Genomic DNA, 26,110 nt, shown 5'->3' with positions numbered 1-26,110 from the left:
GGTGCTAACGAATTTCTTCTTTCAGTATGAATAACTTTCTTGCGTTATATAAGATAACAATTCCAAGGGAATCGGCCGGTTATCTGTTAAATAGAGTGTCGGTTGAATATTAAAAGAACACCAAAATTAGTATTGCGCTGAGAAAATCTCTTAGTGACCAAGTTAATCGGTTCATATACGTAAAAAATGACGACCTTTTCTGATTAACTGTTAAATTTAATCTCGGCTTTTGTAAGGTGTTTTTATTTTTTTTATTTTGGCAATTGGAGTTTTGCTTTATTGATTTTTGAAAGATGCTGTAAACAAGATTATAAAAAAGTTTAAAGTAATTACAAGTCTAAATACATGATTTTTGTTGCTGTTATTGCTCCACAAAAGCTCAAAAAGCTTGCAGTGCTTACGACCGCTGTCGTCGTGCCGGACATTCGTACTATGGTACCCATGCATATTGATAGGATGAACTGCGCAAGAAAAACCATGCTGCTAACAACTGCTATGTCTGTGCCCAACCCACGTACAATTGAACCCAATTTTGGTGAACCAGTCCGATCCAGCTCAAACTATAAAAAAATTATATATATATGATGAATTTATACAGTAAATACTCTTGATTTAACATATTAGGTTTCTATTTCTACTGTACTTAAACTAGTATTATTAGGTTACTGCATTGTGCTATGTTTACAAGCCCAATAATAAGCCGACAAATGTTAGTTGTTGTTAAGCAGAGAGTACCCGCATTGCTTAGGTATGAATATATTTTTTTCTAAGCAATTTTTCCGGGAAACACCTAGCATAATCTCGGGGAATTACTGGGCGACATATAAAAATTTGTACATATATATTTTTAAGTTTTTAAACTTGCGTCGAACGCATCAGTTGTTGCTAACGGTCGAGAAAATTTTCAAAGAATTTTTAGTGATACATATTATTGGGAGACTAAAATGACACAAAGCGAAATGTGAAGGGTTTAACGATTAAGGAAAATTTTTAATTATTCGCTGAGGTTGAAAAGGACGAAAAGAAAAAAAGGACATTGCACAACAATTTGGGATTCCTCCTTACACGCTATCAACCATTCTGAAAAATAAAAACAAACTTTCAGATAAAGAAGGTGACTATTCGAAACGAAAAAGGATCACAGCTTGTTTAAATAATGATATTGATGAAGCTATGCTTAAGTGGGCTACTACCGCACGTGACAAAAATCTACCCCTTCGGGAACAGTAGCGGATTTGAGGGGGGCGATGGGTGTAATGTAAAAAAATACTAATAAATTTACCCCTAAAAAATAACGGTCTACTATACGTTTCCCTTGTTGTTTTGTCTTGCATTTTCACGTGTAAAGTATCTTGATGTCAACTTTGTTCAAAACACATCAGCTATTGGGAGAAACAATTACTGAGTGAAATCGCCCGCCTCAAAAAGCAGCCTGGATCCGCCACTGTTCGGGAACCTTAGTCAGAGAAAAAGGTAAAGAATTTGCGATTGCTTTGGGTTGCGAAGATTTTTCAGCTAGTGTAGGGTGGCTAGATAAATTTAAAAAAAGGCATAATATCGCCCAAATGTCGATTTGTGGTGAAAGTACTTCCGCCGATTTATAATCTGGCGATGATTGGAAAAAAATGTTTTGCCAGATTTAATCAGACAGAGTTTTAAGGTCAAAAATGCTTTGGTGGAAAAAACAGCAAAGAGAGAATTTCAGTTATGGTTGCAAGTAATATGAGTGGTTCAGAAAAGTTGAAATTGCTAGTTATCGGCAAGTCAAAAATCCACGTTATTTTAAGGGCATAAAATCACTTGATGTGGACTATAAGTTAAATAAAAAAGCGTGGAGGACAAATGAAATTTGGCTCAAAAAACTAGATAAAACCTTTGTTGCCCAAAATAGGAAAAATATAATGATGTATATTGGTTTGTTGACAATTGTCCCGCACATCCTAAAAATGTACAAGCAAATTAAAAAAAAAATTAAACTGGAATATTTTCCTCCTAATCTGACATTTGTTCTGCAACCAATGGACTAAGGGATTATACAAAATCTAAAGCAACATTATAGAAAACGAATTATGATGAAAGTGTTGGCCAATATGGAAGAATCAACACCTACGACTGTGTCTTTACTTAATGCATACTTAATGGGATCTAAATAAAACCTGGAATCTCAATGTTAAACAACAAACAATCAGCAATTGTTTTAGAAAGCCGGTTTGGCCAAAGATGAACTAATGCAGGATGCTACTACAAGTGACTGGGATGAAGGAGACAATCTTCCATTGTCTGAATTGAAACAAAGTTGGACCACATACAGAACGGCAATGGGAAGTGATAATGTTTCTTTTGATGATAACGTCGATATTCACGATGCACAGTGTAACTTTTTTCACTTTTAGGATGCCAAAAGTCCAAATTTCAGCCACGTAAACTTTTATTTTTTTTTGTTTTAGACAGCCACTAAAAGTTTGATAATGCATACTTAATGGGATCTAAATAAAACCTGGAATCTCAATGTTAAACAACAAACAATCAGCAATTGTTTTAGAAAGCCGGTTTGGCCAAAGATGAACTAATGCAGGATGCTACTACAAGTGACTGGGATGAAGGAGACAATCTTCCATTGTCTGAATTGAAACAAAGTTGGACCACATACAGAACGGCAATGGGAAGTGATAATGTTTCTTTTGATGATAACGTCGATATTCACGATGCACAGTGTAACTTTTTTCACTTTTAGGATGCCAAAAGTCCAAATTTCAGCCACGTAAACTTTTATTTTTTTTTGTTTTAGACAGCCACTAAAAGTTTGATAAGCTTAGAAAATTTTTCGTTTTCAATAGAATAAAACTTGCCTGATTCCGCCCAATTCCATTGAACGAATAAATTCATATTAAAGGGAATTTCATATAGATTCAGATAAAAAACAAACCATTGCGAAATTTTACGTTTTTCTTTGTAACCGCCAACTTAAGGTCTCTATGCCCTCGCTCACGTATGAAGCGCAGTGACCAAACAATGGAATGTCCTCAATTCAAGTCTACAATACTAGATCCCAAAAAAGACAGTATACCTGAAATGGTGAAAATCCAGAGAAGGGAAACTTGTGCACTGAATAGCTTTCATTATTTGTCATATGAGTTTTCCCATAATTAACGAGTTGTGCACTTATCCCATCAACTTATGTTATGTATGCACGCCTACCTGAGGGTCGTCTATTATGGGTGATACTTCTAAACAATTGAGTGCTTCGGGAATATACATATGTATGTATGTATACATCACATAAACGTCTACCTAAAGGGGCAAATACACGACACGAACATTTCCGCGAACATTCCCGTTATGTCATGTTTCTGCGACCTTTTCTGTCGTGTATGGTGGTGTTTGCCAGTTCGCGCAAATGTTCGCCAAAATCAAAATATTTTAATTTTTGGCGAACATTTGCGCGAACTGTTCGTGCGTGTATGGCGAAATAGCTCATAATCGTAGTAATTTTTGAACGGAACGGACGTGCGCGGAAAAGTGAAATGGACAATAAAAAATTTCTGAGTGAATTTATTGAAATGTATAAATCTTTGCCATCATTGTGGCAAGTAAAAAGCAAAGATTATTGTAATAGAATTAAAAAGAATAATGATTATGCGACTTTAATCGAAAAATTAAAAAAAAAGTAGATCCTGATGCCACAAAGGATACAGTTATAAAAAAAATAAGAAGTTTGCGGGCGCAATACCGGCGTGAATAAAAAAAAAGAGAGATAGTTTGAAGTCTGGTGCTGGTGCTGAGGATGAATATGTTCCTACTCTTTGGTGCTATGATTTGCTATGCTTTTTGAAAATCAAGAAGAACCTTTGGCAGGCGTTACCACAATGCAGGATGAAAATACAAACACATTTGAGGTAAGAAAAAAAGTAAACATTTTATTGTTTCTTTTTTTTGTGAACAAGACCATTCTTTTTGTTTTTATTCCCTAAATGATTCACTTTCTTATATTTAATATATTGTTCTGCCACGGAACTGCTCCCACTGTATTAAAATAATTACAATATTTTCCTCGAGTAGTTTTTGCTAAATTGGATGCATTCTTTGCACTTGAAGCTTGAAGAGCTGTAAGTCCATGGTCATTATGCCAATCAGCGTATTCTATCGCTCCGGGATCTGTTTCTTTAACATCGAATCCACCTTCAAAATACGTCTCCTCATTTTGCCTCCGTAAAAAGTTATGCAAGTAGCAACAGGTTAACACAATTTTCGTGACTGGTGATAAATTAATAGTTTTCTCGCCCGAGAAAGCCTGTCGCTAAAAAGACCGGCATCAGACGCTCTTCCATTTGTGCCAACATCCACCATCAAAAATTCGTAATTAGCATTAACTACTGCCATTAACATGATGGACACATTTTTTTTTTAATTATAATAAAAAGATCCAGATCCAGGTGGCTTTGTTATATTGACGTGTTTTCCATCAATTGCGCGTGCATCAAAATTTTTCGCTTCTACCTTCCAATCTTTTTCTGTTTGTGGAAGCTGAAAAGTTATGAAAAACTTATAAATCTTTCTTTTTAGGAATTCACTGTTCGACCAAGCAAAAGAAAAGTTTCTGAAGAAGATAAACTTATCAAAATTGCATGCGAGAGACTTGCCAACAGCCGCGAACCCACAGAAGGTGACTCCTTGGCTAAATCGTGGGCTTCGCAATATAGTGAAATGGAGGCCTCCCAGAAAACGATTGCGCGAAAAATCATATCAGATGTTTTATTTCAAGGTTGCTTGGGAGCATTGGAATTTAGACACGCGATTCAAATCCAAAATATTTTTAACCCAAGTCAAATATTAACACCAAATGTCATTCCGCAATACCCAATGCGCACGTCTACGCAACTTAACTACGCGGTGCCCCAACACATGCAGAATTATACAATAAGAGTTCCGACTCCTTTAAGTAGCGGCTCGTCCATAAACAGTAGTAGAATGTCACCTCAAGTCACACAAAACGTACGAATCGTTGAAGATACATCATCCATTAATTCGAGCTCGGTAGAAAACTTACTAAATTTCTTTGCATCGTTTGAAACGGACGAATAATTTATTTTTATTTTTACTTCAAAAAACCAATAATTTTCAGACACACACATGTACACATGAAACTTTTCTTCTTTAGTCGAAAATAAATAATTTAATCAATAAATAATTACCTTAATAAAATCTTTCAATTGACTTATTATGGCATAACAAGTCTCTGTAACTATTTTCCCAATCGTTTGGGGCGCAATTGCTGTCAAAAATTTTAAGTCTTCAAAGCTATTGCCACTAGCTAGAAAGCGCAAAGTTAAAGCAAGGCGGTGATGAGGGGGAATCGCTTCTCTCATTATTTATCCCGTTTCGTTATGAGTGGCAAAATTTTTTGTAAAAGTTGGTCAAATGTTGCCTTGCTCATACGAACGTAATTTTTAAAATCATTTTGTGACGTGAATTCCAGTTCTTTAATAAGCTCACTTTGTCCAAGAACTGCTCGTTTTTTAAACCATTCTTTGCACCAAATTCTTTTTTTGCGATCTTCTCTCTTTTTTTACGCTTAATTGCCACAGCGAGCAATATTGCTGCCGCACAATTGTTGTCCGTATTCATCGATGTCTGAAAGAGAACTAATGTTCGGCCAAAAGTTCGTATGGTGTATGGCCAAAGCTGCGAACAAGATTGCGGAATGTTCGCGGAAATGTTCGTGTCGTGTATTTGGCGCTTAACGCTCTGTCGGCATATATATCATCGCAAAAGTGCTACATATGTGGGGCTTCTCGAAAAGATATGAACAATATGCGAGCACTGTCAGAGCGAAATGTTGACAAAAGCATGCTTGCTTTCGGAATTTCCCTTTTACATTCTTGGATACGATGCATGAAATGTATGCTACACATCGCTTATCGAATGGAAATGAAGAGATGGTGTGTGCGGGGCGAAGAAAATAAGGAAAAGATGAAAAATAAGAAAGAACATAAAATAGATTCAGGAAAGAAGTTGGTCTTTTGATTGATATGCCAAAACAAAAAACTGGCAACACAAATGATGACAACACTGCGAGAAGATTCTTTGGAGATCCTGACATAACCGGCATAAACATCAATATTTTGAAAAGGTTTCATACAATACTTTCATGCATAGGATGTGGGTTTCAAATAAATTCTGAAGCTTTTGACCACTATGTGACAGAGACAAGGGTACTTATTTATCGGAATATGCTTGGTACAATATGCCAGTGAGCGTAAATAAAATTCTGATAATCGTGTCTGCTATTCTTCCTATTGGTCAACTTTCGGAAGAAGCTCAAGAGTGAACTTTTCACCACAAAAAAGTCAAGAATTTGTAGTAACTTGGATTTGCTGCACAGATTGCTGACATCGTCAGATCCGTTCATAAACAGTTTGCGGAAAACCCCTAGGTCACAGCGGCGAGCATAAACGAGTGAAGTTATTGGCTTATTATCTGAACCAGAGCATGTTGACGATATTGACTCCGACTAACTTTATACCAGTTAAAATATCACTTTTTATTTATAAGTATGTATTTCGATTAAGTTTTTGCAAATATATGTACCTATGTTGTGTTTGACTTTGAAAATAAAATTTTTTAAATATTAATCAAAAGCCTCTAAGCTAAAGTTAAGAAATATAAACAATTTTTATTTATATTGGCACTGGAAAATGCTTTTAAAGTAGAAAATATGATTATGTGAAATTTCACCTCATATGAGGGCAAGGAGAAAAAGTGGGCGGATCACGCTCGAGATCACGCTCTGATCACGCGATCAGAGTTAGATATCTGCAACCACACTGCAAAATTTCAAATGAATTGCTCTATTGGTTTGGCTGTTATTAGTTTTGGCATCCTAAAAGTGAAAAAAGTTACACTGTGCAATGGTTTGCGAATAATGGGATTCCCAACAGACGAAACATTTTAGATAGCGTTATTGAGAATTTAGGTCCTTCTATAATAGGTAAGTCTAAAGTAAACTTTGTAGAATTCAACATTGTTAAACAAAAATAATCTATGGTTTCAGACTTAGAGGAGGAAGTATCTAGTGAGGGCGAGATCGAAGCAACAACTGAAACTATATCTACATTTAATCAAGCTTATTCCGCTATCCAGATACTAAGAAATTTTACTTGGTCACAAGAAAACGTTCCCAGTACAGTACATACATCGTTCAATGTAGTGGAAAACTTTATAGAGAAAGATAAATGGTCAGCATAAAAATAAAATAAAAACCGATTTTTTCGAATAAAAATTTATGCACATATGTATTATATTTGTAACTGTTGTTTTGTAGTAAATAAATACATACATACATATGTATGTAAATAAGTTTTAAAGTTTCGACCTAGTATATCTCTCGTAACTTGAATTTTCCCTAATTCGAATTTTCCGTAACTCCAATTTTTTTTTCGGTACCTTGAATATTCGATTTAGGGAAGTTCCACTGTATGTATCATAATAAATAAAAGTTCGCATAGATCGGTTACTAGTCCACTACCCAGAAAAATTGTGCCTTAAGTATCTATAATCCAGGATATAAGTTATCAATGCAGTCCTATTTTAAATTTGATTTTTTTAAATTGATCCGTGTGTAATCCAGATCCCCAAAAAACTTAATAGGTACACTCTCTGGGGGTCTGTAAAGCTATCTTGGAAATTTTAACAAAATTGGTTGAGTGTACTGAAGTACATAAGTTACGAAATTATCGTGGTGGAGAATTTAGGTTGGAATCAGTTTTCCCACTACTTTTTATTTCGGGAACGCGTACCAAACCCATATAATGAACTTTGAACGCGTAAAAATCATGTCAAGAGAGATTAAATTTCAGTAATGACTATCGTGACGTTATCTACATATATTAGCATTTAAGAATTAGTATAAAAGAACACATAAATTGAAAGCCTCGGAGTATGGATATGATTTAAAAATTGTCCGTAATTACGGGAATGCCTGAAAAACATGTAAACGATCTTTTCACTGTTGTGCTTCATATTGAAATTAAACTGATTAGTTTAGTAAAGGAACATAAAATCAGCTTAAGTGCTATAATTAGATGCCGTATACAATTAGTGCGTAATTCCAGGAACACTGATTTACACGACATCAATATTAAATGTATACATCATTGTATGGGTAGTCATGGCAGGTATACCTAATTAACGAAAAAATTGCTTTTATATCGTACCGAGGACAAAATTTGGCATAAAGATGTCAAAATCATCATATCTGGAAAGCAAACTAAATCGACACATTCCACACAACTAGGATTTAATAACATACACAATTAGTATGTACCTAAATAAATAATGTACAAAAAGGCAATACTTAGAGACCAATTGCATAGCGAGCAGCGGGGCATTCATATGGGTGAGTGGTTAAAGGCATCTGCCTTTACACCAGTATGAAGTATGAATGTTGGAGGCTCGAGTTCAATACTCAGCTCCCGAGAAGCTAGCTGATGAAGAAGTGAAATTCAGAAACATGTCCAGTAACCATCGCCGTTTGGAAACTTTGCAATTTTTGTCTAATATCAATAACAAAAACAATTGTACAAAGCAATTTGAGCATGTATCGCTAATTAAATACAGATGGTAATATTAATAGAATAGTAACAGCGGAAGTATTTCTAACTAAAGCAAATACTGTACAAAAAAAAAAAAATTTTTTTCTGAGCTTTCAAAGTGCGCCTTAAACATTCCACACATATAGCATTAAATAATATACAGAATTAGTATGTATCTAAATGGTAAATAAAAGGAATAGCACCAAAAAGGCAGTACTTAGAGACCAATCGCTGAGTGAATAAAGGTAAAAAGAATAAAATAATATAAAACAAGATGGCCGTCTCTGTTCAAGTAGAATGTCAACCATTGTTTACTATATAGTTTGGCGGCTTAAATTGAGGTTATGTTGCGAATAGAGTGGAAGGCAGTGAAAGAAGGCGGTCGAATGAAGTGGAATGAAGGAATAATATTCGGAGTTTTCTCAAATCCTGAATCACAAAAGGAGTGTAGCTAAGTACGATATTGAAAAAATTAAGTTATGTGTTGCTCTACTTTTAGCAGAGGGTTTAAATTTGAACAATGTAATATACAATACAAAATTGTTTCTTTTATTCATTTTAGGTATGGGGATTCACATGTATTTTATAATAAATGCTTTTTATTAGTGATTTTGGGCCAGAGTATAATTTTTATTAGTTTTTCCAAAAGGAGCTTTTCGGCCGATAAATAAAAAGACAAACACTTTTGTTTTTTCTTATTCTCCTACGCGTTTCGATGTTCTGTTATAACATATTCATCAGGGAGTCTGATTTATTCTAATAAAACAAAACGAAAAAACAATCATTAAAAAGTTATTAATAATTAACATCACGCAATAACATATTTCCCAACAGTTCACTTATATTTAACATAATACAATAACATTGGAACTACAATTTTGTCTTTATACGTAACATTTAACATAAAAGTTTACCTTTAGTATTAAATGTTAATTTTTACATGTAACATTTATTAACAAAAACATTCATTCAACAATATATAATTTAGCACAATTAAAATTTTCGGCTGCGTCTATTGCCTCGTCCATTGCATTTGATGGCAGTTGTGTATGCGCTATTTATACTATTTACGTCTTCTTTGAAGTTTACAATCTTCTCTATTTTTTTTTTTTGTATGCATAACCCTTCGAGTATTAGTCGCGTCCTCTTTCTCCTCTCTATATCCAAAATCTTAACATTATCGAAGTCCGCTGTATGTCCTTCACTGGTTAGGTGCTCAGCAATATCAGTAGTCGTTTTCATATTTTTCACATCTGATTTCGGATGCCCAATGATCTCTTCGTTGTACCAATATAAACTTTTTCGCACACTTCCCCTTCGTTTCCGTTCCATGTTATTTCCTAGACTACATCGTGTTGTTGTTCCTTGTTAATGTTATCTTTTGTTTGTGTAAATATTTTATTTAGTGTTTGGTTTGGTTTATGTGCTAATGTTATGATGTTATACTCAGCTGAGCAGAGCTAACAGAGTATATGAACTTTGTTCACATAACGGTAATCCGTAACGGCATAAACTAATCGAGATAGTTATAGACTTCTATATATCAAAATGATCTAAAGATATCATGATGAAATTTGGCAGGAACGTTACTCCTATTACTATATGCGTGCTAAATAGAATTTGCAAAATCGGATGACGAACACGCCCACTTAAAAAAAAAAAGTGTTTTTTTAAGTCAAATTTTAACAAAAAATTTAATATCTTTACAGTATATGAGTAAATTCAACATTCAACTCCAGTAATGATATGGTGCAACAAAATACAAAAATAAAAGAAACTTTCACAATGGGCGTGTAGAATATTTTTAATGCCATAAGTCGAACAAAAATTTACCAATTCTTGTGAAATTTGGTAGGGGCATAGATTCTGTGACGATAACGGTTGAAGCCACGCTCAGTTTTTATACACAGTCGACCGTCCGTCCTTCCGCTCGGCCGTTAACACGTTAACTTGGGCAAAAATCGATATATCTTTACTAAACTTAGTTCACGTACATATCTGAACTCACTTTATCTCGGTATAAACAATGGCCGAAATCCGAATATGACCACGCCCAATTTTTCGATATCGAAAATTACGAAAAATGAAAAAAATGCCATAATTCTATACCAAATATGAAAAATGAGATGAAACATTTACCAATGTTGGATTGGTTTATTGACGCAAAATATAACTTTAAAAAAAAATTTGTAAAATGGGTGTGACACCTACCATATTAAGTAGAAGAAAATGAAAAAGTTCTGCAGGGCGAAATCAAAAGCCCTTGGAATCTTGGCAGGAATACTGTTCGTGGTATTACATATATAAATAAATTAGCGGTACCCGACAGATGATGTTCTGGGTTACCCTGGCCCACATTTTAGTCGATATCTCGAAACGCCTCCTTTTAAAACCCTCATTAATACCTTTAATTTGATATCCATATCGTGCAAACACATTCTAGAGTCACCCGTGGTCCACCTTTATGGCAATATCTCGAAAAGGTGTCCACCTATAGAACTAAGGCCCACTACGTTTTAAATAATCATTAATACCTTTCATTTGATACCCATATCGTACAAACGCATTCTAGTCACCCCTGGTCCGCCTTTATGGCGATATCTCTAAAAGGCGTCCACCTATAGAACTGAGGCCCACTCCCTTTTAAAATACTCATTAACACCTTTCATTTGAAACCCATATCGTACAAACACATTCTAGAGTCACCTCTGGTCCACCTTTATGGCGATATCTCGAAAAGGCGTTCACCTATAGAACTAAGGCCGACTCCCTTTTAAAATACTCATTAACACCTTTCATTTTAAACCGATATCGTACAAACACATTCTAGAGTCACCTATGTTTTACCTTTAGGGTGATCTCTCGAAAAGACGTCCACCTATAGAACTAAGGCCTTTTCGAGATATCGCCATAAAGGTGGACCAGGGGTGACTCTAGAATGCGCTTGTACGATATGGGTATCAAATGAAAGGTGTTAATGAGTATTTTAAAAGGGAGTGGGCCTTAGTTCTATAAGTGGACGCCTTTTCGAGATATTGCCATAAAGGTGGATCAGGATTGACTCTAGAATGTGTTTGTACGATATGGGTATCAAATGATAGGTGTTAATAGGTATTTTAGAAGGGAGTGGGCCTTAGTTATATAGGTGGACGCCTTTTCGAGATATCGCAGTAAAGGTGGACCAGGGGTGACTCTAGAATGTGTTTGTACGATATCAGTATCAAATAAAAGGTGGTAATGAGTATTTTAAAAGGGAGTGATCCTTAGTTCTATAGGTGGACGTCTTTTCGAGATATCGCCATAAAGGTGGACCAGGGGTGACTCTAGAATGCGTCTGTACGATATGGGTGTCAAACGAAAGGTGTTAATGAGTATTTTAAAAGTAGACCAGGGGAGACTCTAAAATGCGTTTGTACCATACGGTGTTAATGATTATTTAAAAGGGAGTGGGCCTTAGTTCTATAGGTGGACGCCCTTTCGAGATATCGCCATAAAGGTGTACCAGGGGTGACTCTATAACGTGTTTGTGCGATATGGGTATCAAATTAAAGGTACTGATGAGTAACCCTTAGTTTTATATGTGAAGGCGTTTTCGAGATATCGGCCAAAATTTGGGCCAGGGTGATCCAGAACATCATCTGTCGGGTACCGCTAATTTATTTATATATGTAATACCACTATACTGTTCCTGCAAGATTCCAAGGGCTTTTGATTTCGCCCTGCAGAATATTTTCATTTTCTTCTACTTAATATGGTAGGTGTGACACCCATTTTGCAAAGTTTTTTCCAAAGCTATCTTTTGCGTCAATAAGCCAATCCAATTACCAGGTTTCATCCCTTTTTCATATTTGGTATAGAATTATGGCATTTTTTTAATTTTTCGTCATTTTCGATATCGAAAAAGTGGGCGTAATCATAGTCGGATTTCGGCCATTTTTTATCAAGATACGGTGAGTTCAGTAAAGATATATAGATTTTTGCTCAAGTTATCGTGTTAACGGCCGAGCGCAAGGACAGATAGTCGACTGTGTATAAAAACTGGGCGTGGCTTCAACCGATTTCGTCCATTTTCACAGAAAACATTTATCGTCATAGAATCTATGCCCCTACCAAATTTCACAAGGATTGGTAAATTTTTGTTCGACTTATGGTATTAAAAGTATTCTAGACAAACTAAATGAAAAAGGGCGGAGCCACGCCCATTTTGAAATTTTCTTTTATTTTTGTATTTTGTTGCACCATATCATTACTGAAGTTGAGTGTTGACATAATTTACTTATATACTGTAAAGATATTAAATTTTTTGTTAAAATTTGACTTTAAGAAATTTTTTTTAAAAGTGGGCGTGTTCATAATCCGATTTTGTTAATTTTTATTTAGCACACATATAGTAATAGGAGTAACGTTCCTGCCAAATTTCATCATGATATCTTCCACGACTGCGAAATTACGACTCGCAAAACTTTTAAATTACCTTCTTTTAAAAGTGGGCGGTGCCACGCCCATTGTCCAAAATTTTACTAATTTTCTATTTTGCGTCATAAGGTCAACTCACCTACCAAGTTTCATCGTTTTAGCCGTTTTTGGTGATGAATCTATCTCGATTAGTTTATACCGTTACGGTATTTCTTTTATTTTTGTATTTTGTTGCACCATATCATTACTGAAGTTGAGTGTTGACATAATTTACTTATATACTGTAAAGAAATTCAATTTTTTGTTAAAATTTGACTTTAAGAAATTTTTTTTTAAAAAGTGGGCGTGTTCGTAATCCGATTTTGTTAATTTTTATTTAGCACACATATAGTAATAGGGGTAACGTTCCTGCCAAATTTCATCATGATATCTTCCACGACTGCCAAATTACGACTCGCAAAACTTTTAAATTACCTTCTTTTAAAAGTGGGCGATGCCACGCCCATTGTCCAAAATTTTACTAATTTTCTATTTTGCGTCATAAGGTCAACTCACCTACCAAGTTTCATCGTTTTAGCCGTTTTTGGTGATGAATCTATCTCGATTAGTTTATACCGTTACGGATTACCGTTATGCGCACAAAATTAATATACTCTGTGAGCTCTGCTGAGCTTAGTATAAATATAAATGAATTCATCAATAGCAAAAACTGTCAATAGATCGATTAATTGGCATATGCAGCGATGGAGAACCAGCTAATGCTGGAATAAAAAATGGTGTTATAAGACTTTCCGAAAAGCGTTTAAATAGACCACTGCACTGGTTTATATGTTTGCTTCATTTCAATGAATTACTATTTGGTCATTTATTCAGAGCATTAGATAAAACAGTCACGATTGGACCAAGAGCAGCAAGTGGGAAAATATACAAAGACATTCAAGACTGTGAAAAATTTCAGGTATGCATTTGTTAAAATTATTTTATAATATTTTTTCAATCAAATTAAAATAGAAAAATTATACTAATTTTAATTGATCTAAAAAATTAGTTTTTCAGGTTGTAAGTGATTTTGAACCAATAGCATTGGAAAATATGTCTAGTATGATCAGTGATGAAAAAGAACGAGAATTATCTACAGATGTTAAATATTTATATCAAATGGCCAAAGCAATTTCATAAGGTGCTGCTTCAGTTGATTTAGCTAACATAAAACCAGGACAAGTTGTACATTCTCGATGGCTAACCAAAGCAAGCAGGGTATTACGTCTATATACAACAACTAATACACCATCTGAAAGTTTGAAAACTAGCAGCTTATATTATTAGAATTTATGTGCCAATGTATTTCAATGTAAAATACTATAATCCTGTTATACGGCAGCGTACTCTTATCAAAGTTTATTAGTTGGACACGATGCCTACCATCTAATTTATTTAATATTGTAGATGGTGTAATCCAAAATAATTCATATTACATTTTATTAACAATGTTATTTGATGATAGAAAAGCCATACGTGATAGAGCTATCAAAAAAACTTTATACTATAGAGAAAAAATACTTGATCTAACTAAACTTAGAGTTTACAAAAAATATAATATAATAATATGTTTTAACACACCAAGAGATTAATGTATACCTGAATGGTAAAAACTGGATCACATTGAATCAGTACGTTAAATCAGCGTTAAAATATAGAAAGAAAATTTTAGAAGATGAATTCTGAAACTTATATTTAAGAAATATTTTATTATATAATGTACAGAAAAACTTACTACAAGTACTTAAAACTGACGGCACTACGCCAAAGTTTAGTTATAAAAAATTTTATATTGTAATCAACTTTGTACAAAAAGATTATGTTTAATAAAACAAATTATTACTACTACTACTACTCAATTTTAATGCTTCAGTATGATTTAATCGGGGATTGCCCGTATTGCTTTTTTAAATGTATGAAAACATTTTATTGGAGCAATTTTTAAATTTTTTATAATTTATTTAATAATTTGGGAAAAATTTAAACAACTTGATATCGGGACGGACAAGGCGACAGCTGTTTCGATTATATCCTGTAAATCTCTACAAAGCTTTTTCTCCCGGGAGTGGGAGTCGAACCCGCACTCCTACGATAGTTGAAATGGTTACAAACGCATTCAGCTACGTCATGCCTTAGTTGTTGTAAAGTTTTTCCCAATTGCCTTCTTTTTTGCATATTTTAATCTTTTACACATTGCATACTTCGTATGCAATTATGTGTTAAAGCTATGCTTGGTTCGGCGGTTTTCAAAGAAACTTTGGTATTGTATTGTTGCTGTTTTTGTTCTATTTATATAACTACAACGAATTAACCAATTTTGTCTGGTTGTATGATTTAATCGGGGATTGCCCGTATTGCTTTTTTAAATGTATGAAAACATTTATTTGAAGCAATTTTTTTTATTTTTTATAATTTATTTAATAATTTTGGAAAAATTTAAACAACTTGACATCAGGACGGACAAGGCGACAGCTGTTTCGATTATACCTTGTAAATCGCTTCAAAGCCTTTTCTTCCGGGAGTGGGAGTCGAACCCGCACTCCTACGATAGTTGAAATGGTTACAAACGCATTCAGCTACGTCATGCCTTAGTTGTTGTAAAGTTTTTCCCAATTGCCTTCTTTTTGCATATTTTAATCTTTTACACATTGCATACTTCGTTTAATGCTTCAGATTATACTGATATGATTGATCTGAATGACGATAATTTACTATCTGAACCGGCATTCACAAGAAATATTCCATACGATCAGTTCGTATAAATCTTCTATATATATGAAAATCAAATTCTGCGTGTGTTACCTATGAAATCGTATTTCCCACACTTCAATCATCACCAAATTTTGGATATAGGCTCCTTCGATCAACACGAAGGTTTTAGGCTAAAAATAATTTCGATATATAAAAGGGGCGTGGAACTTCCCATACAAATGGAATTTTTGGTACTGCATTACTCTGAAGGTATACATGCCAGAACATTGAAATTCAATAAGGAGTTATATGAGGTCAATCCTTCACACCACTATGAAAATGTGCAATTAGGAAAAAGGGGCGTGGCACCTCCCATACAAATGGAATATATCATACTGCATATCTCTGGATGTAGTAATGGTAAGATAATGAAAATTGGTAAGGAGCTATATGACGTTAAGTCCTAAAACCTCCAGTAAAATGTGGATTTTTCAGAACTATGGCTGCCGTACAAACTTAGGTTATTTTAACACCTAAAGTTTGACTGCATTGTTGAGTTTGGCTGTTATTCCTTTCGGACGTATAGTAATCTACCGCCGTTAAAAAAATTTGTTAGTTCAGTCTACCTACGTCTTCTATAACAATCATATTCTGTGTGTGTGTTCCCTATGGAAACGTATTTCCAACACTTCAATCATCACCAAATTTTGGCTATAGGTTCCTTCGATCTAGAAGAAGGTTTTTCATATTTTATATATCAGAATTAAGAATTTTAAATTTATATTTTTGTTTGGCTATGCGAACGAACAATCTTAGCTCCCAAAAATGATCATGTATACAAAATCAATGATCGCATTCAAAACCAAATTCCTGGTGAAGTGACGAAATATAAATCGATCGACACAGTTACAGATGAAGATCAAATTGTGAATTATCCAATTGAATTTCTGAATTCTTTAGAACCACCTGGAATGCCTGCGCATATATTAACTTTGATAATTGGCTCACCAATCATGCTTATTCGGAATATAGACCCACCAAAATTGTGCAATGGAACCAGACTTTGCGTTAAGAAATTAATGCCGAATGTCCTCGCAGCAACAATTATCAGCGGTAAAAGCAAAAGTGAAGATGTGCTAATACCACGGATCCCAATGATTCCTACAGATTTGCCATTCAATTTTAAGCTCTTTCAGTTTCCTGTACGCCTTGCTTTTGCAATTACAATCAACAAAGCACAAGGACAATCGCTAACTGTTGCAGGATTAAATTTAGAGAGTCCATGCTTTTTCCATGGCCAGCTTTATGTTGCTTGCTCTAGAGTTGGAACTCCAAAATATTTGTTTATCTTTGCACCGAACGAAAAAACCAAAAATATTGTGTACCGAATTGCATTACAATAAGATACAATAATAAAATGTTTTAAACGAAAATTTCACCAAATATGCGTACAAAATTTAATTCAATTTACAGAACAATAAACTAAATTATCAACAAACAAAACAGAAAAAATAACGCAATATTCATTCGATCGCGGACGTTACAACGTACGCCGGGTAAAACTAGTAGATTATTATGAGCCAACACTAGATGATCCTAATATTCCAATGCATATACAAGGAACAGCGAGATATGTACAGTTGTTAACATCTGTTTCCAAACGTGTTATAGAAAAAAAAACGTGATGTTGTTATAGCTGTTACAGCAAACCGTCCTGAAAAACAAGAATGGAGAGCAAAAAAGCTTTTAAAAAATAATAAATCACAATACTTTTATTTTGAAAAATACGTTAAAATGGTTAATTCTAGGTAAGAAAATATTGTTTTTATATAAATTACATTAAAATTATAAAAATAGTGTTTTTTTTGCTTATAACTTGAAAATATAGGTTTTTTTTGAAATTTTTTTTCTACTAAAACGAATTCGAAAAAAGAAAAACTGTCTGAATGAAAGTTGCTGGAAATCTTCTGAACTTACTTTGGCTGTAAAGAAAAAAATTCCATAAGAAATTTGTTATAAATTATAATATAGTAGTTAAAAGTTCATTTGAGGCAAATTTATCATAATTTAATCCTGATATCTCTACCAAAATTCAAAAACACTATAGAAATTAATACAGAGTCTGAAATGTACGTAAAATACCTTTAAAGTAAGCAAAATATGATATTTTTCCTATAATTCTATCAAATGCTATGAAGATTTTTGGCCAAACCGTACATTCATATGGCAAAATATATATTTGCGAAAGAGGGGGACTCGAAATCGGACTTAGAGCTACGTTATATTCAGCAATTGTTCTTAGAATCATCTGTAGGTTACGTTTTTGCTATACTCTTGATGAAAAAAAATCCATCCATACAATTTGATCCGCTCTAATATATATATATTATATATACCACCATATATATACTATTTATACCACCGATCTCTATGATTTTTTCAGACAACAATATTTGCTATATACGAAAGCATTCGTTGAAATTTGAATTCTCTAGCTCTTAAAATGGGGCAGTAATTATGAAAAGTTTTTTATCTGAACAATCGGTTATGGGGGATATATGCTATATGTACGACCGATGTCATCCATTTTTTCAGACAACAATATGTGCAATATACGAAAGCATAAGGTGAAGTTTGAAGCTTCAATCTGATAAATTGAGGAAGATATGACAAAAATCCTCTTTTTCTGAAAAATCGGTTGTATGGAGGATATATGCTGTAGTGGTCCGATCCGGCCGGTTCCGACAAATGTCTACTCGGACACCTAAATACACCCGCTCACAAAATTATATCAAGATATCTCAAAAATTGAGGAACTAGTTTGCATACAAACAGACAGACGGACAGACGGACATGGCTAAATCAGCTCTTCATTCTGATAATTTCGGTATACTTAATGGTGGGTCTCTCTATTTTCCTTTAAGGACTTACAATTTTGAGATTCGTGACGAAATTAACATACCATTTCATTTTCATGAAAGGTATAAAAAGCTAAAAAGGCAACACTGTACAGAACAGTGGCCTAGCAAATGGGGGGCGGTCCGCACCGGGTGTCACCTTTTTTGGGGTGACACCCACCCGGTCTCTCAACTTTAAGAACAATGTACAAACAAAAAAATCGCTAGCACAAAAATTTCTTTTTCTAGGGTTACCCCACTAGCACTAGCTCAGCTCTATGTATAATTCGGGGATTCCCGCAAAAGAGTCTGACGCTGTCGTGGGGGATTCCCCGTCCCATATACTCAGAGAAAAACGCCGTTCTAAAATCCAGCACCACCGGACTCAATTCAAGCTTTTCATGTTCTTACTTTTTTGTTCTTGAAAAACGAACGACCTGTTCTTAAAACAAGAACCTTGTTCTTGAACTGACACCATGGCCTTAAAATATGAACAAATGTTCTATTAATGAGAACGATGTTCTTAAATTAAGCCCAAGAAAAAAAAAAAAAAACGGTACAATTCGTGTGGACTACAATGTTAAATACAACATTTGGCACCAGCTATCAAGCAGTTGTAGTGGGCCAGCATCTACGATGTTGCGCTTGCGGCCGTGTGGTGCGGGTTCGATCACCGTGAAACTCTGAATTTTTTTAAAGCAATTTTTTTATGTTGTATTTTTTAACTCTTATTTTTCATTCAGTTCCATTCACATATGCACAGGTAATTCTCAAACTTGTTATGAAATGTTTTAAGTATATATGCAGATTACATCTTCAAATAAGAATAATTTCTCAATAAGAGAAATGTATGAGAAAATGCTTATAATGCATTTTTCCTTAAACTTTTGATTTTTAGTAAAATGTTTTTGTTATAGATATTTTTTATTTATGACAAAAAAATTATTATTAATAAAAAATAAATAAATATATTTAAAAAAATACTTTCCTTCCCATCAGAGATCAAGCAAGAACCGTTCTTGAATTGAGACCGAGAAATGTTAAATCGACCCCAAATCGTTCTCGAAGAGTGAGAACGAAAAATCTTAAATCAAGCCCAAGTAGTGCTTGAAATGAGCACAGAAGTTTCACACATCAATACCAAACTGGTCATAAAATACGAACGGTGTGCTTGGAAAAACTGTTCTTAAAACAAGCCCATCGGTCACAAGTTAAGAAAAAACGTACTTAACAGACTTTTGTCAACGAATGTTCTTAATTTTGAACTTGTTTCGTTCGTTTTAGAACGATTTTTTCTCTGAGTGTACTCGCGATCTTTGACGTCTCAGTTGCAACATTTCTTATTTGTTTCATGAAGTGTGTTGTGTTTGGTTGAAGTAAATTGACAAACGTGTATTATTCTGTAGTGATAAATAAAAAAACGAAAAAACATATTTTAGAAACCTAAATGCTGTTTTGTGAAGATTAAAAAGATTGATTGATTCATATCGAATATTTTACAGGTAAGATAATTTTATAATTGATTTTTATATTGCTTAACTAGTTTACGATTCAAGGTTCGATTCGAGCTCAAGGCCAATTGTCAATTACTTTGAGCTCGAATCGAACCTTGAATCATTTATCAATAGGCCGATAAAAACAAAAACAATTGTTAATAAACCATGAGCACTTGGGAATGTCAAACAAAGTAATTGACAATAAACAAAATCCAGCATTATCAGTGATTTGCACCAGATGGCGCAACACTGAATAAATATAGTTGGTAAAAAGGAATAGAAGTAGCAAATTTGCCAGTCAAACAAACCACCGCTGTGTAGCTAAATGGTTAGCGCAGCATGCCTAAAGCACACTGATGATGAAGGCTTGGCACCCTTCGAAATATATCTATCTGCGCAGCTATGGCAGGTTGTCTGAAAAACTTTCTACTTACTATTCCAAAAACAAAATAAAATTTTTCAAATTTAGAAAAATTAAAAAACAACAATAATTATCATTTGAAAAAATTATTGTTCTGGCCTTGAGCTCGAATCGAACCTTGAATCATTTATCAATAGGCCGATAAAAACAAAAACAATTGTTAACTAGTTTACGGGATAATATTCTCACATTATAGACCACAATAACTGGATTTTTGTTTTAGAATAAGAAACAAACATCAAATGAAAAATGCCCCGGGGAGTGCATACATCCGAAAGAGAAAGTGGATTTCAGCAAAGGAAATCCAAGCAGGTTAGATTGGACGTAGCTCAGATTATGTCTGGATCGATTTTTAAGTATGTTACAAAAACTGATGGCAGCCTAAGTTCATCAAAAGAAATTGCTTTTCACCTTGATACAAATGCAAGATATGATTTAGATAATATCAGCTGATCTTCAGGGGGCAACATTGACAGCATAGAATTAATTAACATAAACGAAGAAGATGCTGAAAATAATAGTAGCAGTACTAATGTTGCTATCAATGAACCATTTCCTCAATTAAATGATGTAGCAGAATAGAGTATTCCTGTTCCTTACAATGATCGCATTGAAATAATAAAAAAAGGAAGTGAATATTTCCAAAACAAAGTAGGACCATTTGCTACTGTTTCTAGACACGCAACCAAATATCTTATAAAAGGTGACGCTGTGAAAAAATCCTACGGTCATGGATGGTTTATTCCATCAGCGCTAATAACCTGTACTCTTTCCTGAGAAATGGAAACCTTAGAAATGAAACCAAAATTGAATAAAACAATAGACGAAGCAGCTTTGCAATTGATGGATATAGAAAAACAGGAGTGGAATCATCTTTTGGCTAGATTACTGGATATAACATTATTTCTGGCTAAACAAAACTTGGCGTTTCGTGGACATGATGAAGGAGAAGACTAAAAATAAAGGCAATTTTTTGGATTTAGTAAAACTATTATCAAGGTATGATGTAGTGTTGAAAGAACATATGATGAAATTGGAAGAAGATAAAACTTCAAAAGTATCATATTTGTCACCAGATATACAGAATGAATTCATTGATGTCCGATCAAGAATAAGAATGGGATTTTACAGAATCTCTTCCTAATCTTATGATCGCACTGAAATTGTTCATGACGGTTTGCGTGTCCGTAGCTTCATGTGAGAGAACTTTCGGTAAATTAAAAAACTATTTGCGGGCAACAATGATCCAATCGCGGCTTAGCAATCTTGGTATATTAGCTATCGAACACGAGGCAATACACAATATAAATTTCGATGAAATTATTGCTAAGTTCGCAGCTGTCAAAGCTAGAAAGAAGAAATTTTAATTGTATAACAATTCATTTTCTGTCATTAATATTGTGTTTTGTTATTTCTTCAATATTATAAATATTAAATTATCCATGACCTTTATCATATACAATTTATTGCTTTTTACTTTCGATGGGGTGACACCACCAACTGCCGCACCGGATAGCTACGCAACTGGTACAGAATACCCTAAATGCGCTGAATCATATGTACAAATCAAATTTATAAAACAATTAGAAGAATAGGGTAAACTGCCTTACCTTGATTCTATTGTAATCAGACGAGGAAATAAATCAAAACTGCGGTGGTATAAGAAACCAAAGTATGTTTTTCTTTATAGGAAGGATGGAAATGAGTAAACTTTTTGAGTACCCATTTAAAGGTGTGTCCCATGCTATTACTGCAATATAATAGTTTTAGCAAATACTTTCGAAACAAAATTTAACATGATTGCTTTTTGAGCAGCGTTCTTAATGAACTTGAATGATCTAGGAATTGCCACTCATAAATTTTTCTCGATTTTGGCGAAATGATTTCAGTTTTGACTTACAAATTCTATTTAAGCAACCAGCCAAGATTCCATAAGATCCCTGAAATGTCTTTCTTTTTTTATTTGAACTGAAGAAAAAAAAAACAAATCTTCACTCACCGGTTTTCCCTTTTATTTCACGGTTTTTAAGAATAAACTTCACTATTTTTCACTCTTTTATTTTTAGCAATTGTTTTTGTTTTTATCGGCCTATTAATAACTCAAGGTTTGATTTGAGCTCAAGGCCACAACAATAATTTTTATAATAATTGTTGTTTTTTTCTAAATTTGAAAAATTCTTTTGATTTTGGAATAGAAGGTAGATAATTTTTCAGACAACATGCCATAGCTGCGCAGATAGATCCATTGACTGATAAATTGCTACTGCTATTCCTCTTTACCAACTATATATAATCAGCGTTTTTTGTTTATTGTCAATTACTTTTATTGAAATTCCCATGCGCTCTTGGTTTATTAGCAATTGTTTTTGTTTTTATCGGCCTATTGTTAAAGGATTCAAGGTTCGATTCGAGCTCAAGGCCAGAAAAATAATTTTTATGATAACTACTGTTTTTTTTCTAATTTTTTAAATTTGAAAAATTGTTCTTTATTTTTGGAATAGAAGGTAGAACAATTTTCAGACAACCTCCCATAGCTGCGCAGATAGATCTATTTCGAAGGTTGCTAAGCCTTCATCATCAGTACGCTTTACGCACGATGCGCTAACCATTTAGCTATACAGCGTTGCGCCATCACCATCGAGTATATTGCTGGATTTTTGTTTATTGTCAACTACTTTTATTGACATTCCCATGTGCTCTTGCTTTATTAACAATTGCTTTTATTTTGTTTTGTTTGTCAGTGCCATTTTTGATACCTATTTGGTGAATATACATCCAGGATTACCCCTTATAAACTTTTTCTCTATATCTCGGAAACGGTCTGAGATATCGAAACCAGAGTTACACTGTTTTTAAGACTTCGTCAGGAGCTTTCATTTGATATCCATATTGTGCACACACATTCTAGGGTTGCCCGGGTATATACATTGGGGTCTAAACCCTAGTGACCTAACGGAAAAGGATGTACCCTTAACAATTGAGGTGTCTCGATTGGAGACAGGAGGCACCACAATTGCGCTTGGACAATGTGTAAATAAAGTAAGAAAAAAGGAAAGCGAGATATTTCTCGTTATACTCGTAATCATATTTTTATTGAAGTGAAAAGACAATTAGGACAAAGAATTTACCTTTTATAAACGAATATGTGGCGGGGCTTCTCGGGACGGCTGTGGTTCGCTCAACGATCGCTGGAAAAGTAGACGGTTGTCTCTTCGAGGACAACCGTCGGACCGCGGACAAAGTCTCCGGTTTTAAGGGGAAGCTTCTCCACACATTTGCACCGGATGCATGTATATGTGTACGGACAACATAGCCCTACATATGTATACATATACATCCATGTGGGCGGAATAGTGTTCGATAACGTAGTGACATTAGGTTGGCGCGAGTTAATAGAAATTTAGGTTTCTGGCCTAAAAAACCCGCCCCTTGCGATACGCAACAACTCAGTCTCTGCCGCAGCGTCCTCGACCACGACTTTTCTTAAGACTAGAATCTAAGAGCTAAGCGGTGCGAGCCAGATACCGCGACCTAGAGCTAGGACGAGAAGAAAAAATAAAGGAGCACGCATGGTATATTTCTTGCCAAGATGTTAAATAAAAAAACTTCATTTATTTCGAGAGCTCTTAATACTAAGTAACCCTTAATGCTATTTTAGATCGGGTGGGTCCCCTAAAGCACCCATCCGAAGATTGTGCTGTGGGCCAGCAGCGAGCCAAAGGATGTCGGTAACGTGCCCGGGGTTATAATATCGGCCTATACGTCGCCGCCAAGAACGAGGCGAATGGGTTCTGCATATGCAAGGGTGGGCATGAGCTTAGCACCTGCTAAGCGGCCATATACGTATACAACGAGCGAACGAAAAATTACTACTTCGTCAAAATCAACGATCAAACACATTTAGTTTTCTTTCGACGTCCGTATAATATTACCACAGAGAACGGTCGAAAAATACGTACATATGAATGAAAAATTTTCAATGTTGTCCTCGAAAAAGTGTTTGTAATTTTTTTGCATTTTTCAGAAGTAAAATATGGTAGTTTTAGTATTTTTAAACTGTTTTATTTAGCTTGATTTGACAGGCCGTTGTGAACGAATTTTGTAATTAAAATTTAAGTAACTTTCCGATAAGGTACAAGCTTGAAACTTGGAATATAATATATTTCAGAAAATCGTATTTGTGGTCCGATTAGGCTCATATTTCATATCGCCGCTAGGTGGCGCAAGGATCGAAATATTATTTTATCTTCACATTAACCAGTAGGTGAATATCGATGGAATCTTACTGCTCATAACAGTTTAAGTTTGTTATTCATATGGTGATTCCACCATGTAAGTTGTTTTTGTTAAAAATAGCAAACATAGGGAGACAATGCTTTATAAAAAATAATGAATAACAAAAACATAAGAAAGTAAATTAAAGCTCAACTCCATTAAACTATAAAATAGAAAAACTACGAAGAAATATATTTAATTAAATCATCGTAATTTAAAACGAAATTTGAAACTTTAATTCTTAGCAGATCTTCCAAGTGCTCATCAGTGAGCTTGCTTCTGTATGAGTTTTTAATAAAAGCCATAGATGCAAACATTGATTCGCACATATAAGTTGTTCCAAACATCGAGCACAACTTAAAAATTTCAGCTTTCAACAAAGGGTATTTCTGCTCATCTATGACCTTCCAAAAGTGAATTCCCCCTCCTAAAGGCAAGGCGAAATCATTGTGAAGTAATTTTATCTCTTCTTGCAGCCGCAGTTCCATATCTTCTACTGCACACAGCAGAGGGTTTTCGTATAAATGTATCAAAAGTTTAATTTTATTAAAATCATGAAATCTTTGTTGGTAACAATTTTTGAGATCTTCAAATGACGGTAAATATTGAGAGATCTTGTCTTGCATTTGAAATCGGTCACATACATCCCTAGTATTTTTAAAATTATCTAAAATGCCTTCACGAAGCGGGGATACTAGAATATCAAGTCGCTTTTCGAATATTTCTAGAGCTGCAATATAGTCAAAAATAAATTTGTTATTTCCTTGAGTACTTATATTTAAGTGCGAAAATAAAATTGACACATCACACAAAATGGAAAGGCTTAGCAAAAAATTAGGATCTTTTAATTTGCCTATCAATCCTTGAGTTTCAGTAGACGGATCCTCAGCGAAGAAACATATAACTTCTTCCCTCAAATTTAAAAGGCGCTCTAAACATTTAGCTCGGCTTAGCTATCTTACTTCAGTGTGAAGTAAGACATCACCGTATTCTGCCTCAATTTCTTCCAGAAATGCGCGGAATTTTCGGTGCATAAGTTAATTATGTCCACCACGTATTTTTTTTATAATTTTGACGGTGATTTCCATAGCCTGTCCCACCTTGAAACTTTTAGCAATTAATTGCTGTTGATGCAAAATGCAATGAAATGTGGGCACGTTTAGGCCATTGCGAATGAACTGACCTACTAGTCCGTTTTTTGCACCAATCATTACGGGAGCACCATCAGTGCAAACTGACGATAGTTTGCTTTTATCTGCAAATCCAAACAATTCGCGTTCAATA

General features: G+C 34.3%; 2 protein-coding genes and 1 pseudogene across 2 annotated transcripts in view; 2 read left to right on the top strand and 1 right to left on the bottom strand.

Moving 5' to 3' along the window:
- Positions 1-227: 227 nt before the first annotated feature.
- Positions 228-26,110, bottom strand: part of LOC137238431 (membrane-associated transporter protein-like) — a 1,095,627-nt gene continuing 1,069,744 nt past the window's right edge. The window contains exon 7 of the mRNA XM_067763405.1: positions 228-560. Coding sequence (XP_067619506.1) covers positions 330-560 — 231 coding nt within the window. The 3' untranslated portion in view covers positions 228-329. The remainder of the gene's footprint in view (positions 561-26,110) is intronic.
- Positions 3,781-5,082, top strand: LOC137239483 (uncharacterized). Its single transcript, XM_067764818.1, has 2 exons — positions 3,781-3,896; positions 4,564-5,082. The coding sequence occupies exons 1-2, from the start codon at positions 3,822-3,824 to the stop codon at positions 5,080-5,082; spliced, it is 594 nt and encodes a 197-aa protein (XP_067620919.1). The 5' UTR covers positions 3,781-3,821.
- LOC137238696 (uncharacterized) overlaps positions 7,975-26,110 on the top strand; it is a 32,450-nt pseudogene continuing 14,314 nt past the window's right edge.

The sequence above is a fragment of the Eurosta solidaginis genome, chromosome 1 (genome assembly GCF_040869045.1).
Source record: "Eurosta solidaginis isolate ZX-2024a chromosome 1, ASM4086904v1, whole genome shotgun sequence".
Classification (NCBI taxonomy): Eukaryota; Metazoa; Arthropoda; class Insecta; order Diptera; family Tephritidae; genus Eurosta; species Eurosta solidaginis.
The sequence above is the reverse complement of the archived record's forward strand: the minus strand, read 5'-3'. Positions and strand labels throughout refer to the sequence as shown.